Source organism: Bufo gargarizans, chromosome 1, assembly GCF_014858855.1.
Source record: "Bufo gargarizans isolate SCDJY-AF-19 chromosome 1, ASM1485885v1, whole genome shotgun sequence".
Classification (NCBI taxonomy): Eukaryota; Metazoa; Chordata; class Amphibia; order Anura; family Bufonidae; genus Bufo; species Bufo gargarizans.
This window is the reverse complement of record NC_058080.1, coordinates 326,844,672-326,864,914: the sequence shown is the minus strand read 5'-3', so window position 1 is coordinate 326,864,914 and position 20,243 is coordinate 326,844,672. Positions and strand designations below refer to the sequence as shown.

General features: G+C 44.0%; 1 protein-coding gene across 4 annotated transcripts in view; it reads left to right on the top strand.

Moving 5' to 3' along the window:
- Positions 1-16,675, top strand: part of MLLT1 (MLLT1 super elongation complex subunit) — a 205,772-nt gene extending 189,097 nt beyond the window's left edge. For all 4 annotated transcript variants that reach the window (XM_044306040.1, XM_044306058.1, XM_044306049.1 and 1 more), the window contains one exon: positions 14,485-16,675. In XM_044306040.1, coding sequence (XP_044161975.1) covers positions 14,485-14,613 — 129 coding nt within the window. In that variant the 3' untranslated portion in view covers positions 14,614-16,675. The remainder of the gene's footprint in view (positions 1-14,484) is intronic.
- The last annotated feature ends 3,568 nt before the right edge of the window (positions 16,676-20,243 follow it).

Here is a 20,243-nt window from a genome sequence, read left to right as displayed (position 1 = left end):
ACTTGTATAAACTATGTGAACTGAGTATGCTGCCATATAGAGCAGCGCCCGGGGATCTCACTGCACTTACTATTATCCCCGGGCGCCGCTCCGTTCTCCCATTATAGGCTCCGGTACCTTCGCTCCTTAAGTTATAGTAGGTGGTGTCTGCCCTTGTCCTGTGGGCGTCTCCTTCTCCTAGGCTGCCTGGGGATAATAGTAAGTGCAGTGAGATCCCCGGGCGCCGCTCTATATGGCAGCATACTCAGTTCACATAGTTTATACAAGTGAAAGGTCCTCTTTAAGTATTTTATAGTTCCCAAAAAATAACAAGCAGTCATTACATTGCTTCTTGCATACACGCCAATGCATTAGAATTGGAGTGTATGAAAAGGAGCTCCATAGGAACTAATGCGCGACAGTTTCGGTTCATTCTATAGGACTGAAGCTGCTGCACAATACTTCCAACTCCCTGATCTGCTTTTGGGTTTTAGTACATCCAGATTCCGTGGTCAATTTTGACCGTGGCATCTGAAAGGTTAAAAGTCTGCAACACACACATTAGGTATGAAACTGCAGGCACCCAGCGGCTATGGTGCCCGCTGCTCAGACGAGCAGCGGGGCTGTGTTTAAAGTTCCGGCCAGCACCGTACATGTACGGCACTGGTCAGGAAGGGGCTAAAACATAAAACTGTTTATCGTGCATGGTGAACTCTCTAAAGAGGACCTGTCACCACAAAATGCAGTGCAATCTGCAGGCAGCATGTAATAGAGCAGATTAGTGTGTATTTTTGTTGAAAGAAATTCAGTGAAATTAGTAATTCTATTTACTTTATACATTTATTCTGCCAGATATACATGTATAAATTACAAGTTTTATTGAATGTTAACCCACAAAAATATATATCCATCAAGTAAGGGCTCTTTCACATCTGCGTTCTTTTCTTCCGGCATAGAGTTCCGTCGTCGGGGCTCTATGCCAGAAGAATCCTGATCAGGCATATCCCCATGCATTCTGAATGGAGAGAAATCCGTTCAGGATGCATCAGGATGTCTTCAGTTCCGGACCGGAAAGTTTTTTGGCCGGAGAAAATACCGCAGCATGCTGCGCTTTTGCTCCGGCCAAAAGTCCTGAAGACTTGCCGCAAGGCCGGATCCGGAATTAATGCCCATTGAAAGGCATTGATCCGGATCCGGCCTTAAGCTAAACGTCGTTTCGGTGCATTGCCTGGACCCGACCTTTAGCTTTTTCTGAATGGTTACCATGGCTCCCGGGACGCTAAAGTCCTGGCAGCCATGGTAAAGTGTAGTGGGGAGCGGGGGAGCAGTATACTTACCGTCCGTGCGGCTCCCGGGGCGCTCCAGAGTGACGTGATCGCACATGGATGACTAGCATCCTGGGTGCCATAGTAACACTGAACGCATTTTGAAGACGGATCCGTCTTCAAATGCTTTCAGTTCACTTGCGTTTTTCCGGATCCGGCATGTAATTCCGGCAAGTGGAGTACACGCCGGATCCGGACAACGCAAGTGTGAAAGAGGCCTAAGCTTGCAGATTGCATTGTGGTGATAGCTCCTCTTTAACGGAAATAAATCAAAATGGCCCATTTGCTGCTTTTCAGCCATGTTGCCTCCTGAATCAAATGGCCAAGAGATCATATGTACATATGTATATGTTATCAATAATAACCACAGCTCACCCTGCAAAAATGGGACAGTGACCATCTGTCTGCTTTTGGTTCCCCATATGCAGAAGTTTGTGCTAAACTGTTTTAGCACCCAGGTTCATTTGAGCTGCCCCACTGTAGTTTGTCGGTCCACCCTTGCGCACCTAGTCAAAGTTTGCCTCTCGCATCAATGGCACGTACACAGTTTCCACTTTCGCCACATCAGCACACCAACAGTTCACAAACTGTGCAGTTACAGAAATAAGGCCATACTTGGCCCAAAAGCAGATAATTACCCCATTTTGCAACTCGGATAAATCACCCATTTTACCCATGACCGCATGAGGGATATATGTGCAGAGAGCCTATCGCACATCTTATATACCCACCAAACCAGCTCACGAGACGTGACTTCTTTGATGAGCTATGCACTTCTAACGTAAAAAGTAGAAAGTCGACTGTGTTATTTTTATTTTAGTTTTTTTTTAATATATATTCCACACTGTGCGTTCTCAAACCCGTGGTGGAATACATTGACAGGACCTCTACCTTGCGCTCAGGAGTCCTCCCCATTATGTTCACACCTCAAGTCCTATTAACTTATAACAGCCGCGACACAGCAGGGGAATGAATGACAGGCAATATACATATATTACTTGGCAGCAGCAGTACTCAGCACCTAATAACACTTAGGGAACCTGATATATTCCCTTTTAATATAGATTATGGCATGGTAAATAAAAAAAAATATAGCACAAATTTTTCCAAAGTATGTTTGATTTTTTTTTTTAAATCAAATCGTTTTTTTTTTTGTTTTTTAATGCAAAGTAGAAAACATATAAAGCAATAACCCCCCCCCAATGCAGTGTCCGCTTTTCCTTTAGCAAGTTCTATATTTGATTCCTATCAACAATTAACCACTCCATCCTCAGCTGCTTTCTCAAATGATCATCTATGGGCATTCCTAGTTCTCTGATCTAGGCTGACTATTCCCATGGTGTCTACCAACCATGATCTCGTCAAGTCCTGGGAGGCTAAACCAGATCTTACTATCCAATTCCCCCGTTGTTTCTGGAATTTTTTAAGTGCTACTCTTTTCAGGCAGATTCCCCTTTCCAACCAAACCAGATGGTTTACAGCCCCTATCAATTCTTGTTTGTTTGGGCCAATCGATTGAATACAAAATTTTGCCACCAGTTTCCTTGAACAGTACAGAGTTTTCGCTGTTGCTAACCTACACCCTGTGTTACTGCTAGATCCTGAGTGTGGCCCAGAACACCAACCACTGGTTTCCTAGGAACTGCAATATTTTACGTGGTATCTAACATATTGAACACTTCCGACCAGTAGGTACCCAATTCTCTTCAGGACCGCGTCATATGTATAAGATCTGCCTCTTCCTCTGTACAGCGAGGGCAGTTAGTGCTTGTTCAGATTCCCATCCTATTTAGCATTAGGGGCGTTCTATACACTCTATGCAACAGGAATAATTGTGTTAGACACTGGGTTTCAGTGTATTTTCTAGGATGGCTTGCCACTGATCAGAAGTTAAAAATCCCACATTCTTTTCCCATTTTCCTGTTAGACCAGCTATTGGATTCCCCAGACTTCTCTCCAAAAGGACCCCATAGGCAAACGAGATGAGTTTATAGGAGGCCGATGCGTGCACCACCTGATCCAACTAAGCTGTAGTAGCAATAGATGTAGAGACTTCCTTCTCTTGATATTGCATAGCATATCTCAGTTGTAAATAAATAGGCATACAAAACTGACCGATTGGAGTTGCTGAAAGGTCTTAGCAAGCTGCAGCTTATTCAGTTTAATTCTAGATACTACTTTTCTCCATACTAAGTCTCTAAAAGCCCCATCTATCCTCCTAAAGAAGTGTCGGGGGACCCAAACGGGAACATTGTGCAGAATATACAGCCGTTGTGGCATTATTATCATCTCGATCAGGTTCGCTCTACCTAGCATAGAAATCGGTGGCTTACACCACGCCTCAATTTTATGTTTTATCCTATCCAAAAGGGGTATCAAGTTGAGTTCAATATAGTTCTTAACATCACTCGTGACCCACACTCCCAAAAATGTAAATTTGGTCACTCATAAAATGGGGATATTCACCAGGCTAGATGGGACCTCCCGATGGATCATAGGCAGCAGCGCCGACTTAAACCAATTAATGGACAACCCCGAGAATGGCCCCAAAATTATTTATAATTCTCACTATTGGGGACAACCCATTACCTTATTAACAAACAATAAAAGATCCTCAGCATACAAAGCCACCCCTGAATCTCCTGGGAACCCCCTCAAAATGGACGCCAATGGTTCTATTGCCACTGAAAAGCAATGGAGATAATGGTCACCCCTGCCTAGTACTCCCCTCTAATTTAAAGCTATTTGACATTTCGTTAATTAACTTTAATCCTAGCAGTGGGAGCAGCATGCAGAAGTCGGACCCAGGCTATGAAAGATGATGCAAATCCCTTTTTTATTTTTTAAGGACAGCCCAGCCCAAGTATCTCCATTATACGTTATCAAAAGCCTTAGCGGCGTCCAATGATAGCACTGCCTTATCAGCTAGATGACCCTGGAGATTTAAAAATACTCTTCTCAGATTGATGGCGGTGGACTTTGCCGGCATAAATCCAGACTGATCCAGGTGCACTACCGACTTGACTACTTGGGACAACCGCATCGCCAATACTTTTGCCAATATCTTGACAGCTGACTTAAGGAGAGAGACAGGCCGGTATGACTTGGATGGTTTATTATCCTTCTCCGGTTACCCCCATCTATGTGGCTTCATACATAGATGGGTTAACCTACCCACTTCATAAACTTGTTCATATACCTCCAACAGGTTATATAGCATATCTTCCTAAAATTCCTTGTACATTTCCATAGGCAACCCATCAGGACTGAGAGCTTTCTCGTTTGGCATTGCGCTCACCGCCTGTTGTAGTTCTTCTAAAGTAAGGGGAGCATCTAGCCTGTCCCTCTCCTCCGCAGATAAAGCCGGCAGTCCATCCCCATCCAGGAAACCCTCCAGATCCTGTTCCGTGTATGTAAATTTACTTTTATATAAAGCTTCATAAAATCCCTTAAAAAAATCTCCAATATCCCACGTGTATCATCTATAGTCCTGCCCTCTGTAGTTTGTAGGCACGACATGTATGTAGATCCCTGTGGAGCTTTAGCGATCATCGCCAGTATATGCCCTGCCTTCTCGCCCTCCTCATAGTATTATAAAAAAAAAAAATTCTCTCAAAGACTGCTTACTAGCAGCCTGTTCCAAGATGAGGGCGTTGAGAGACTCCTGTGCAGCTTTCCAAGCACTCAGTGTGACCCCAGAGGGATCCACAACATATGCAGCCTCCTTACTAGTCATTTGATTCTGCATCTCCTCTCCCAGTGCGCGTCTTAATAATATTTATACTTTTGCTCAATATACTTCTTAAGAATCCCTTCATTGACTCCCATACTATACCCACACAGGTGGTTCCCTCATTAAACTGATAAAACTCCCTCAGTTGTTTCCTGACATCATTAAGATCTATTACTTTTAACCAGAATGGGTTCAGGCGCCACATTCTGGGGCTCCCACTGCCAGCGCCTCTCAGTTGTAAAGTAACCTTCAACGGAGAATGGTCCGACAATGTCCTACAATGGAACCGAGACCCAGCAACCATGGGTGTAACGTATTGTCTTTACCAAGTGCAAGACCAATTGTAGATGATGAGGTATATGTTGCGGACGCACAAGAGTATTCCTTTGCCAAGGGATTTTTAAGTCGCCATATATCGGAAAGACCAAGTTTTTATTAGTCTACCAAATGGAGTTGTTGTATGGGCAGGGAGCGGATCTCGTACAGGAGATTTTGTCAAATGCTATATTGGAGTATGAGTTAACCACTTCAACCCCGCTAGCTGAAACCCCCTTAATGACCAGGCCACTTTTTACACTTCTGCACTACACTACTTTCACCATTTATTGCTCGGTCATGCAACTTACCACCCAAATGAATTTTACCTCCTTTTCTTCTCACTAATAGAGCTTTCATTTGGTGGTATTTCATTGCTGCTGACATTTTTACTTTTTTTTGTTATTAATCAAAATTTAACGATTTTTTTGCAAAAAAAATGTCATTTTTCACTTTCAGTTGTAAAATTTTGCACAAAAAAAACGACATCCATATATAAATGTTTCGCTAAATTTATTGTTCTACATGTCTTTGATTTAAAAAAAATGTTTGGGTCAAAAAAAAATGGTTTGGGTAAAAGTTATAGCATTTACAAACTATGGTACAAAAATGTGAATTTCCGCTTTTTGAAGCAGCTCTGACTTTCTGAGCACCTGTCATGTTTCCTGAGGTTCTACAATGCCCAGACAGTAGAAAACCCCAACAAATGACCGCATTTCGGAAAGTAGACACCCTAAGGTATTCACTGATGGGCATAGTGAGTTCATAGAACTTTTTATTTTTTGTCACAAGTAAGCGGAAAATGATGATTTTTTTTATTTTATTTTTCTTGGTCTCATATTCCACTAACTTGTGACAAAAAATAAAAACTTCCATGAACTCACTATGCCCATCACAAAATACCTTGAGGTGTCTTCTTTCCAAAATGGGGTCACTTGTGGGGTAGTTATACTGCCCTGGCATTCTAGGGGCCCAGATGTGTGAGAAGAAGTTTGCAATCAAAATCTGTAAAAAAAAAAAAAAAAAAAAAAAAAAATGACCGGTGAAATCCGAAAAATGCACTTTGGAATGTGTGCCCCTTTGCCCACCTAGGCTGCAAAAAAGTGTCACACATCTGGTATCGCCGTACTCAGGAGAAGTTGGGGAATGTGTTTTGGGGTGTCATTTTACATATACCTATGCTGGGTGAGAGAAATATCGTATGATTCATCGTCCGTATGTTTTTTACGGATCCACGGATACATGGATCGGATGAGCAAAACACATACGGATGTCTGAATGGAGCCTTACAGGGGGGTGATCAATGACAGGGAAGTGATCAGGAAGTCTATATGCGTGATCACCCCCTTGTCATTGATCACCCCCCTGTAAGGCTCCATTCAGACGTCCGTATGTGTTTTGCGGATCCGATCCATGTATCCGTGGATCCGTAAAAATAATACGGACGTCTGAATGGAGCCTTACAGGGGAGTGATCAATGATAGGGGGGTGATCAATGATAGGGGGGTGATCAGGAAGTCTATATGCGTGATCACCCCCCTGTCATTGATCACCCCCCTGTAAGGCTCCATTCAGACGTCCGTACGTGTTTTGCGGATCCGATCCATGGATCCGTAAAAATCATACGGACGTCGAATGGAGCCTTACAGGGGGGTGATCAATGACGGGGGGGGGGGGGGTGATCAGGGAGTGTATATCAAGTGATCAGGGGTTCATAAGGGGTTAATAAGTGACAGGGGGGGGGTGTAGTGTAGTGGTGTTTGGTGCTACTTTGCACAGCTATCTGTGTCCTCTGGTGGTCGATCCAAGCAAAAGGGACCACCAGAGGACCAGGTAGCAGGTATATTAGACGCTGTTATCAAAACAGCGTCTAATATACCTGTTAGGGGTTAAAAAAATCACATCTCCAGCCTGCCAGCGAACGATCGCCGCTGGCAGGCTGGAGATCCATTCTCTTACCTTCCGTTCCTGTGAACGCGCGCGCCTGTGTGCGCGCGTTCACAGGAAATCTCGCGTCTCGCGAGATGACGCGTATATGCGTCGCTGAGCGCACAGCTGCCACCTCCGGACCGCAGATCTGCGTTAGGTGGTCCGGAGGTAGTTAAAATCTCCCAAAATCAATAAGTGTAAGTGTGGGCAGTCTTCTGTAAACTGCAGGGCTGTGCTCAGTTTAGAGCTCAAAGGGCGGTGGTATATATAGCACTATTAGAACACATTCTACATTAAGTAATAAGCACCGCACCACCACATATCATCCCTCTTTGATAGGAGTGAAAGGTACTTTTTTATGGATAAGCAGGCTCAACCCCCTGGAATACTGAATGAACCGAAGGATACTCCCAGCTCATACACGTTTTATGAAGCCATTGTAGTGTCAGATGTCATGTGTGTTTTTTGTTGGCCAACCAGCGATGGCGGTAGCTTCCTAAAAAATGTAATTAGGGCAAAACGTTTAGTGACATCACAGACCCCCCGGACATTCCACGATATAATGTCTACGGTCCCCATATTACATTAAAGAAAATGATAAAACATTCCCAGATGACCATATTCGCCACCACTCTCCTGAAATAAATCCTGCCCAGTGGAATCTTCCAGTAACTAGTTGAGGACACTGCATAGAGGTAACCCTCCCCTCCCCCTCCCCGCTATAATAACTCTTACGACTCTCATTGGAGAGTTGGGGCTGAATATTGGCACCCAGCCCAAGAACACGGCAAACAAAAACAACTTTTGTAACACATACTCCGCTTCCATTTCACTCTCCTCCCGGACTATTCTTGCATACGTAACATTCAGGCATCCTATCCTAAAATAGTGCAAAACCATATAACATGCATTTTACTGTATTTCCCTCCCTATAAAAACTCTAAATAATTGTACTGAAAAGTCAATGTCCCGGATATCCTAACCGCACTCTGAGCTAAAGACACAGTCCCCCTGAAATATTCATCGCCAGAGGTAGTGGTACTTCTGACAGTAGAGTTAGTCCCACTCATTCTCCTGATGTCTCGGGGTCATCCAGAAGGAGACTCAAAATCCGTCAGTGGGTCTGTGGACTCCAGCCATTGCACCACAGCATTAGGCATATCAAAGGCGTGAATCACTCCTTCCGCCATGACCCTCAGGTTAGATGGATATAACATTGAATATGGTAGCTGGCGCTCCCTCAGTCGAGGTTTCAGTTCCACAAACTTTGCTCTTTTCCATTGCACCTCCACTGAGAAATCAGGGAAGATGTAGACTTGCCATCTATTAACAAATCCGTGTGATCCCTTGCTTTACGCAGAATGGTGTCTCTATCTTTGAAATGCAGCAACTTAATCAGAATTGGTCTTGGAGGGGCCCCCTGGTGGTGGGGATCGGAAGGGCACCCTGTGAGCTCTTTCAATAGCAAACATATTAGACAGAGTCTTTTCCAAACTTTGCAGTCAGCCACTGCTCAAAAAAAGACCACAGCATTTGCTCCCTCTGCTTTCTCCGGTATGCCCACAAGGTGCAGATTATTCCTGCGAAAGAATATATATAGTCCAGCAGGGGTACCCTGTTCATAAATTAAATAACTAAGTTTAATAGAAAGTTTAAGAATTTACATATACACAGACACTAACAGTTCTATGCAGTTAATCCACGCAAAGGCCAGAGTATGAGTAAAGACCTACAGTAAAGGTATATAGAGCGGGAGGCTGGGGAAGAGTATCCCTAGCACTGATTCCCTAAACTGGTCCTCTGCCCAGGGACGTCTCCTGGTGGTGGGGGCGCCCTGTCCACGTGCCTAACCTCCAGCTCCTAACTATCCCTGGTGAGGTGAATGATGGAGTGTGAGGAAATGCGTGGTAACTGAATGGAAATCTAGCACAGATAGAAAGGATTAGTTACAGAGGTGTCCACTGCATACAACCCTCGTGGCGTAACCAGGAGGTACAGGGCGCACCTAGAGGATAAAAATTTACCAATAAACGCACAATTGAATATTAAATTAGGATAAATGACCTACAAGCCCCGACGCGTTTCACCCATAACAGAGGGTTCATCAGGGGGTTGCGTATAGTAGGTATGTAGAGATCCTGGGATCCTTGCCAGTGGTTATGGCCGCCCCAGTTCAATGATACGTGCGTACATACATAGCAGGAATAAACAATCCTTAATGACCCACCAGACCCAAAATGGTTAGACGATTGCCATACAGTGGTTTACATACGGTTTAGTGACGGCACGGTTAGTGGACTCGTCTGCCTATGTACACACTGAAAAAATAGACATACAGGACCCACGTTAGTACAGATGAGATAACCAAGGGTGAATGCCCATAACGCTGGGTATTATATGTGAATAGGTACCTGAGGTTGGCAATAAACGATTGCGAATAGATCATACCTGAGGAAGCTCCTAACTGGGAGCATATGTCTGCCTGGCTGAAGTGCACCATAAAGGATATAGGTGCCCAAGTTAATCACCCAGGATGCCGGGCTCACCACCCAGAAGATACCTAGAAGATAGATGTACCTACACATAAACTCAGGACTAAGGGCCAAATATAGATAATAAAACGATATTGTCTAATACTCACATGGTGTGGTCAGTAGTGTAGAAGTTTGGGTCTGAGGTGGTAAGCCTCGGTTTAGCCCTCCCTTTAACATCCCCTCCGCCCAATCGCAGGTGAAGGCACTTACATGATTAGGGTATGACCATATTCAAACGAGCGTGTGCTGACAGGTGATCTTGACCGGCGGACGCATGGAGGAACTACTACAGACCGTCCTGCGTAGTTTGTGTTCTGGCCTGCGTGTATGCTTGGGCCGCACGCCGATATGCGTGTCAGCGTGGAACGCACGCCGGAAGTGACGTGCATGCAGTAGCTAACAACCGGAAGTGCGGTATGTGCGTGTCAGCTTGACACGCACCCCGCAGCTGCTGCCTCCCAAAGGGTGATGCGCCGGGACTAAGCTGTCCTGATGGATGGAGGCGGTGGGCAGCGCATATAGTGATGGTCAAGCAGTGCTCTATAAAGATAATGAAAGGTCTAAAGGTCCGGTTGGGCCAGGTCACAAATGAAATACTGACCATACAGTCACGAATAATGGGCGTGTTTAGGGGACATATAAGGATAGGGGCATAAGGAGATACCGTGCCAGGGAGGATGAACATAGGATTATTCCTGCGAAGCCTGTTTTCTAAATCGTCAGCTTTGCTTAGCAGATAAGAAACATCATGGGCCACTTTTCCTAGATATTTTCTTAAAGGAGGTGCCTTATCTTCCAAGCAGCTCACCCGATCTTCCACTTCTTTAATTCTCTCAGAGACCTTCCTTAGATAATTTCTGAGGAAGGACATACAGTCCTGATCAAAAGTTTAAGACCACTTGAAAAATGGCAAAAAAAAATCATATTTTACGTTATTGGATCTTAGCAAGGTTCCAAGTAGAGCTTCAACATGCAACAAGAAGAAATGAGAGTGAGGCAAAACATTTTTTGAGCATTCAATTAATTTAAAATGACAATTAAACTAAAACGGGCTGTTTTTCAGCTGATCCAAATTTTAGGACCACATGCCTTTTTAAAAGGCCAAATTTGTGCAAAGATTTGGATTTGTCATTTTCTGTCAGGTAGTCCACACGTTGTGATGGCAATGCAAAAAAAAAACTCTCCCTTTTTGAACGTGGTCGGGTTGTTGAACTGCATATGCAGGGTCTCTCACAGCGCGCCATCTCTGCTTAGGTGGGATGCATAAGAAATTTCTTAAAGAGGACCTTTCACCTAAAAAAAAAAATTAAACTAAGACCATAGCTTTACTTACATGCCCCCATGAAGTCTTGATCGTTTTTTCTTTTTTCAAACTGTGCCCCCGTTTGTCCGCTATGCCCCCCGGAATTATTCCCGCCGTCTATGCTAATGAGCCAGCCTCAAATGGGCTGGCTTTAAAAGTTCTCCTCGGCGTGCCTTCTACCTTCTCCCTGGCACGGAGCGCATCCAATCAGCGCGCTCCGCTCTTAGCCAGGGAGAAGACGCTCCAGTTCTCGCGAGACTTCAGAGAACTGGAGCGATTTCGTCTATCCGGCTAAGAGCGGAGCGCGCTGATTGGATGCGCTCCGTGCCAGGGAGAAGAGAGAAGGCACGCCGAGGAGAACTTTTAAAGCCAGCCCATTTGAGGCTGGCTCATTAGCATAGACGGCGGGAATTATTCCGGGGGGCATAGCGGACAAACGGGGGCACAGTTTGAAAAAAGAAAAAACGATCAAGACTTCATGGGGGCATGTAAGTAAAGCTATGGTCTTAGTTTAAATTTTTTTTTTAGGTGAAAGGTCCTCTTTAAATGATCCTGAGGGTTATGGAACAAAAAAGTCAAGTGGAAGACACAAAAAAATGTCATCAGCACTGAGCCTGAGGATCCAATTGGCTGTCCGTCAAGCCGCTGGACGATCCTCGACCCAAATTAAGGCCCTTACTGGTGCTGACTGCAGCCCCATAACCATCAGACTGCATCGGAGACTGAAGGGCTTTAAAAACAAACGTCTTCAAAGACCTCGTCTCCTTGAACGCCACAGAACTGCTCGTTTGGACTTTGCAAGAGAGCACCAAACATGGGACATTCAAAGGTGGAAGAATGTTTTATTCTCTGATGAGAAAAAATGTAACCTTGATGGTCCTGATGGTTTCCAACGTAACTGACATGACAAACAGATCCCACCTGAGATGTTTTCTACGTGCCACAGTGGAGGGCGCACCATAATGGTCTGGGGTGCTTTTTCCTTCAGTGGAACAATGGAGCTTCAGGAAGTGTAGGGGCGTCAAACGGACGCTGGCTATGTCCAGATGTTGCATAGAGCATTCCTCATGACTGAGGGCCCTCGTCTGTGTGATAACGACTGGGTTTTTCAACAGTACAACGCTACAGTACACAATGCCCGCAGGACAAGGGACATCTTCCAGGAGAATAACATGACTCTTTTGGCCCATCCTGCGTGTTCCCCTGATCTAAATCCAATTGAGAACCTTTGGGGATGGATGGCAAGGGAAGTCTACAAAAATGGACAACAGTTCCAGACAGTAGATGGCCTTCGTGCGGCCGTCTACCCCACTTGGAGAAATGTTTCCACTCACCTCATGGAAACGCTTGCATCAAGCATGCCGAAACGAATTTTTGAAGTGATAAACAATAACAGCAGAGCTACGCATTACTGAGTTCATGTTTGGAAGTTGGATTTCTGTTTTAGGAGGGTTTAGTTTTTGTTTTGTTTTTTAGGTGTGGTCCTAAACTTTTGATCAGCTGAAAAACAGCCTGTTTCAGTTTATTCGTTGTTTTCATTAAATTGAATGCTCAAAAAATGTTTTCTCCCATTTCTTCTTGTTGCTTGTTGAAGCTCTACTTAGAACCTTGTTAAGGCTACTTTCACACTAGCGTTGTTTGAATCCGGCGTTCAATTCCGACACCGGAACTGCCCGTCGGATCCGAAAAAACGTGTGAAAACTGATTACATTTGAATCCTGATCAGGCTTTCGATCACAATGGGAAAAATGCATTGGAAAAAACGGATCCGCCATTTATGGACTTTAACTTTTTTTTCCTATTTTTCGGGTTTAACATGCAAAAGCCGGATCCGTTTTGACTGAACACACGGCGCCGAATCCGGCATTAATGCAAGCCAATGGGAAAAAAGCCTGATCAGGCGTTCAGTCAAAGTGTTCAGGATTTTTGGCCGGAGGTAAAAATACTGCAGGCTACGTTTTTCTGAAATGCCTGATCAGTCAAAAAGACTGAACAGAAGACATCCTGATGCATCCTGAGGGACGGACTCTCCATTCAGAATGCATTAGGATAAAACTGATCAGTTCTTTTCCGGATTTGAGCCCCTAGGACGGAACTCAGCGCCGGAAAAGAAAAACGCTAGTGTGAAAGTAGCCTAAGATCCAGCCATGCTAAATATGATTTTTTTTTTTGCCATTTTTCAAGCCTTAAACTTTTGATCAGGACTGTTTATCTTGCAAGCTCCCCATCTTAAGTATTGAGGGAAATAAGTGCAGTGCTGCAGTTGGTGACCGCTTTAAAGAAATCAGTGATGGTAGGCTCGGTCATTTCTTGTGCAGGTCCTGCACTGCCGTCTCCACCAGCGTCCGCCATGTTTATTGCGTCCTCTCCAACGGCCCCCTGGCCCTCTTTATCCTCAGAGCTATTTATACTGGTGTCTCCCCTCTAGCTCATTAGGGGCACTTGTGGGATCCAGTCTTGTGAACTGCTCCAGGCGCGCCTCCGCTGCTCTCCCCCCGCTCCAGCGCCATCTTTTGCCCGCACTGCAGGCCTCTTCTCCTTCCCCTTCTTCTTACTTTGGCGCGTCATGGTGGTATTGCCTTGCCTGCCCAGCCTCCTGTAAGTAATATCGCCCTTCTGGGGACTTGTGTGGCTCAGTACTGGACGGATCCAGGAGGATTTTCGAGAGACTCCTCCAGGAGAATGAGCTTCAGCGTCCTCACATGCCGACCCAGGCCACGCCCCCGTCATAAAGAATTGATTTAAAGTGCACCTAGCTTTTTGTAATCAATAATACAATGCATGCATCTGAGGAATAACAATTTATCTGGCCATTATATCACTATCTGGCATTTTGTTTAGAAATGTTATCCTCTTCATGCTAGATCTTTAGTTCTGCCATCCACTGCAGACAGAAATCAGGAGAATCTGCATCATAACTCACTCAGAAGCAGATCATGGAGAATATTACAGAGAAGTGACCTGTAGGATTCTGAATAAAGCACTTGGGCTGAGACATAAACTATCTTTGGTTGTTTGTGCCTCTCCTGATCTGAGTCCCTGCTCACTCCCCTTGCCTCCTCCTTAGACTTGTATTAACATGTGTAATCTGATTCTTCAGTGGGAAACAGAAGAAAATCATATTTCTCTGATAAAATATATTGTACAGTTTCTTATGGTCGGTTGTAGTACTGATTTGATGAAAGTGACCATTTAAACAGTTGATTTAATTTTTTTATGACACTTGTAATTTATAAATGTGAATATTTTAAGCATGCTTGCATGTCAGTGGGACAGTTTCATACAGTTACATGATGGTAAGCACTATTATCTCCTATGTTTAAAATAAATTAACTCAATTGGTCTTTTTTTGCTGCTGTTTCGAAGATTGTCAACCTCATAGAAGAGACCGGCCACTTCAATGTCACAAACACGACTTTTGACTTTGACCTCTTCTCACTGGATGAGACAACAGTCCGTAAGCTGCAGAGTTATCTGGAAGCTGGAGCCACATGACCCGCCAAGTTATTGCTGAAGAAAGGAGAGAGAAGTGCATTGTGGGGCAGTTATCTCTAAACACACTCCTTCCTTGAACTTTGAACATGGCCACTGTAAGGCACCTTTGGCACTGGCCAAATGCTCTTAGCAAAAGATCTTTTTAACCCAGGTTGTTCCTATAAGGAAGTTATTGCTCCTGATTTTAATACACTGAGTGAATCCAGTATTTTAACATCTTTTGGGTGTGCAACAAGTGTGTTTCTCTCAAAATACAGATATGAACAGCACTGGTTGCAGCTTTGAACAACACAAAGGTAGCACTGGCATCTGAATAGACAGTAATTTATATTTTAACACATACACACTCTGTTTCTAGGCATATTCACTTTATTTACAGCTGTATCCATCAAACCTAGTCTGTGTTTTGAGTGTGTTAAACCATTTGTGCTAAACCACTAGGAGCTCGTGCAAAAGATGTGGAATCATCTAGAAGTCCATGTTGTGAATAATCTATGGAGGAGCTCCCCTTTCTTTCTCTTTCCTATCGACATTTTATGTTTTTAGTTCCATAAAAATGATGGGGGAATGAATACTGTATTTATGATGTGTGTTGAGAGACTGAGCACTGGCCTCAGAAACTTTACGGAACGTTGAATCTGTAAGCTGTATATTATATATATATATTATATATATGTATGTATTTTATGTTAAGGGTGGAATGAGGATTTTTTTTTATTGTTTCCTGCTTTTGCATCATCTTTTCTTTTAATGATTTGTATTTTTTGAGCATGGAATGGAAAACTTACCAGTTACAAATATACCGAGGGTGTAAACATCATTACATCTGGGATATTGGAATGGCTTTTTGGAGAACCTAAGTTTTGTGAATGTCATGCACAGGTACAAGTGTCTTCGGTAGGACGATGAGTATTTATATAGGACACTGCTGACCACCGGACAGCTTCAATATAAGGCTTGTGGGTGCAGGCTGGAAAAAAATAACCCGTAAGAATCATGGACATCCAACCCTAGCTACTTAGGAAATGCAGAATATCTGGCAAAAAATCTACTTGAGGTAGAATGCAACATCTAATAATAACTGGAGGTCTCTAGTAATTTATGTTCTGATCAGACCCTGATCTGTACTAATCACTACAAAGTTTTTTTTTTCATTATTTTTTATTTTTTATATATATATATTTAAAAAATTTTTATTGCCAAAGTCCTTTTCCACAAGCTACCCATTCTGGACCAGCATTGGCCCCTCTTAGGACCAAACCTAACATTTGATGTGCATGAAGTGGTTAAACCCACTTTTTGGATACTTTGTATTGTATTATCTGCATTGCCACATCATTGATAAAGATGCCGGACTAGTACTAGCTTTCACTCTTCCATGTTTTTTGTTTTTTTTTATTCTGAAATAAGTAACACTACAGCAGATCTTGTTTTTTCCATTGTTCTAGAATAGTCTCCACTGGGAGCTCAGTACTGCATTGACATTCTTTGTATGTCCATTATATTTGTTAGGACAGATGTTTTAGAGTTTGGGGTCTTCCACACAGTATTTGATTCCCTCCATTTCATATCAGTATTTGTTCTTACAAATGAATTTCATATCTCCATTGGCAACATGGAATAAAATGTATATTATCTTTGGAAAAGGGGATTTTAATAGCCTTAAAGGTATTAAATGCCATTAAATAAGGAGAAGGGGAGGTAAAGCATTCATGGGACAGCTTTGTGTCAACCACATTGATATCAGACTTCTCATGTCAGTTTCCAGTTTGAGATTGGGTGACATGAGTCTCTCGCAAGATATTTTTTAACTAATTTTGCATTTTAATGGTTCACGAGTTATGGACACATTTAAAAGTAATCTATGAGCTCAACTATCAGACTGTTTGTCTGCAAAGTATTTATTAATGTATCAAGCAAAGTGAATGGGTTTAAACCAAGCTCAGTGGTTGTAAACTGTAATGCTAATGATGCATAAATAATTTGGTCTTGTATTATTTTTATTTTAATATTGGAAATCTTTCAAGAGTTTTTATAGGAAAAAATAAAGATGGAGAAAATCTGTCGCATCAAGTTCTTTCTACTTCATTAAGCAAATGTACTTTGTTTGGGCTATGTATGTAAACCCCTTCCCGACCGCAATCTGTATATATACGTGATAGCTGCACATATCCCGTACAGCTACCACGTGTATATATACGTTCTGGCAGCTCTTTAATCCAAGCGCTGCAAAGCTGATGGGGCCTCCCAACTCTGGAGAAGGATTAGCATTTGGATTTCAACATGTACAATCCATTTGTTCTTGGGAAAAGAAGCCACCACAAGAGGAGTCTGGCAAAGAATGCCTCCTCACCCCATTTAGGACACATGCACTCTCAGCCAAGGAGGTATGTTTTCAGAGGGGCTTAAGCTGTTTGGCCAGCTTAATCCTCACTTACCTGTGGTCAAATTGCAATATCAAACACAATTATGAAAAATGTGCAACATTCTCTTAAGCCATTTTTACATGGGAGTATTTTGGTCAGTACAAATAAGTACACATTTTTTCCATTCATTATGATGACCAATGATACTGCCTTGTTAAAGCAGAATTATGGGCAAAAATCCTGGTCCAACTGCATGTTTGATCACGCGACCTAACAGTATCATAAGGACTTATGTATTGCAAAAATTATTGTGTGCAATATTTGACATAAAGGCTATACCGTTTTGTTGGCAATTTTTTTCTTTATTATTGTATTATGCTAATTTTGAGATAAAAATTATATATTTTTAAATGATCTTTATTAAAGAAGTTTGTAAAGCTCCATCCGGCCCCATTCACTATCATGAGGACCAGCAGAGATCTGACTGCCTGCCGGATTACAGCTGCTAGTGTGCAACTAGCCTAAGTGTTTGACATTTTAGTAATATATAGGGAAGGTTTATTGGATGACGGTACAAAGTGAAAGTACATTTACACACCTATAAAAACAGTTAACACTTTGTGAAATCGGCTCAATATTTTTAATAAAGACCAACTGAAAAAATTATTTCCATTACGCCCCATGACAGCACCTGTGAGAGATCCTCCTCCCTCCGGACAGGAAACAGGAACTTCCCAGATCTTTAAATTGGTCCCGTGCCTTCTACCTTCAGTTCTTTCCTGTTTCCTGTCCAGGGACAGGAGGATTTCTTTCCAGGTCTATTCCTTGGCTGCAGGACCTCTAGGGTTAAGACCGAAACCTAGTGGAGGTACCTGTCGGCGTAAGTCTCCACTAGGAGCCGCTGAGAAGCCCGGCGTCTGGTCCCTTCTTCGGAGCCATGGGGGGATACCTGGGCTGCCTCGTGTCCCTGCCTGCCGGCGAAGTTACGGCATGAGGGGGGAGGTGCGTCTTCCCCTCTCATTGAGGCTGGCTGTGTGGACGTGCGCGTCGCACCGGAAGTGACGCGTGCGTTCCATCGGCCGGAAGGGGAGGAGCCTAACATGGGGGCGCTGCGCGGCCCATTTGAAAAAGGGAACGCCGGCCAGCCGGCGTGGTGGTGAGTGGCAGCAGGAGCGATCGGGACGCAGGCGGCAGCTACAGCCCTCAATTGGCCCCCCTTTACGCAGCATTATGATGCAGGAAGTAGGGGATGCACAACAGCGCACCGACGGACAGGAGCAGCTTTTGGAACCAAGCATGGTACTCCTGGGGGTAAGAGGGGTTAACCCCCACCATCTCCCTTTGGGGAGTTTGTTTTTATGGTCAGGTTAAGCTGATGGGTTGTTTTATTAAATGCAGGCTAAAGAGCACCCAAAGAAAGCTTCCCACAAAAGAGCTAAGGAGTGCGGAATTTGCAAGAGGAAGTTGGATCCATCTTACTCCAAGACATGTTGTCAACCATGTCTGGATAAGTTAGTGGCCGAGGAGTCGCCATCTTTATTACAGAGTATCCAGAATTTAGTAAAAAATGAAGTCCGTTCGTCAGTAGAGGAGCTTAAAAAATCCCTGCCTAGCTCATCCAGGCATAGGAGGCCCCAGGTGGTAGCGGAGGATACGGTGGACTCTGGGTCTGAGGAAGGCGCTATTGCAGACTCGGATTCCTCTTCTGAGGATTTGACAGGGAAGCCGTTGTTTAGAGTAGAAGATACGGACCTGTTATTGAAGGCGGTTAGATCCACGATGGAGCTTGAGGAGGAAAAGGAGTCCAGGTCTAGACCAGAGCTAATGTTTGAGAGCCTAAAGCCTAAAAAGTCTAGGGTTTTCCCCATTCAGGACTGTATCAAGGATCTGATTAAACGTGAATGGGAGAAGCCCGATAAAAAATTCTTTATCCCTAGAGCGGTCAAGAGAAAGTACCCCTTCGATGATCAGGAAGTGTCAGCTTGGCAGGAGGTACCGAGGGTAGACGCTCCCGTAGCCAAGATAAATAAGAAGTCAGCTCTCCCATTTGAGGATCTAGGGTCCCTTAAAGATCCCATGGACAAAAGGGCTGATGCTTACCTAAGGAAGAACTGGGAAGCTTCCACTTCTGCCTTTAAGCCAAATATAGCGACTACCTCGGTGGCTAGGTCATTAAAGCTCTGGTTGGAGGAATTAGAGTCTCATATAGAGAATAAGACTCCTAGGGATCAGCTGCTGCAGGCGATACCAACTATGTCCAGTGCAGTGGACTTTATCTCTGATGCCTCCGCTGACGCATTGAGGCTTTCCGCTAGGGCGGCTGCACTCTCCAATTCGGCCAGAAGGTCGTTATGGTTGAAAGGGTGGAAGGGCGATGTAGCTTCAAAATCTAAACTTTGTGCCTTACCTTGCCAAGGGGGCTTTCTATTCGGATCAGCCTTAGATGACATTTTAGATAAGGCATCCGATAGGAAAAAAGGTTTTCCAGCACCGTCCTTTCCTAAACAGGGGAAGCCTTTTCGGAGTAATGAAAGAAGGAAGGCTTTTGGGGATCAAAAGAAAAGGAGGGAGTGGAGATCTGATAAATCAAAAAGTGTGCTGTTTAAATCCAGACCTCAAGCCTCAAGTTCCACTCAACAATGACGCCAGACCCCAAGTGGGCGGTCGTCTTTCTTTATTTTTTCCAGCCTGGCGAAATATTACCGCAAGCGCTTGGGTAAAGGATATTATAAAGGAAGGCTATCGCCTAGACTTCAAGAGACTACCGCCCAGGACTTTCGAAGTTACTTCATTGAACCAAAATTCTCCAAAACAGGTGGCGCTTTTGGAGGAAATAAACAGCCTCCGGGAAAAGGCAGTCCTTGTTCCAGTCCCAGAGGACGAACAAGGAGAGGGATTTTATTCAACCCTATTTCTGGTCCCCAAGCCCAACGGAACGTTCAGACTGATTATAAATTTGAAGGGTCTCAACCAGTATCTGTCCTATCAGAAATTCAGGATGGAGTCCATCTCCTCCACGGTCCTCCATCTGTTCCCCAACTGTGTGATGGCCTCAATAGACATAAAAGATGCCTACTACCACGTGCCCATCCATCCCTTGTCCCAAAGATACCTGAGGGTGGCAGTGAAGATAGGGGAGTCAATTGTTCATTTACAGTTCAGAGCTCTTCCTTTCGGGGTATCACAGGCGCCGAGGCTCTTCACGAAGCTGATGGCGGAGGTAATGGCAGAAGTAAGGAGGTCGGACATCATTATAGTCTCATA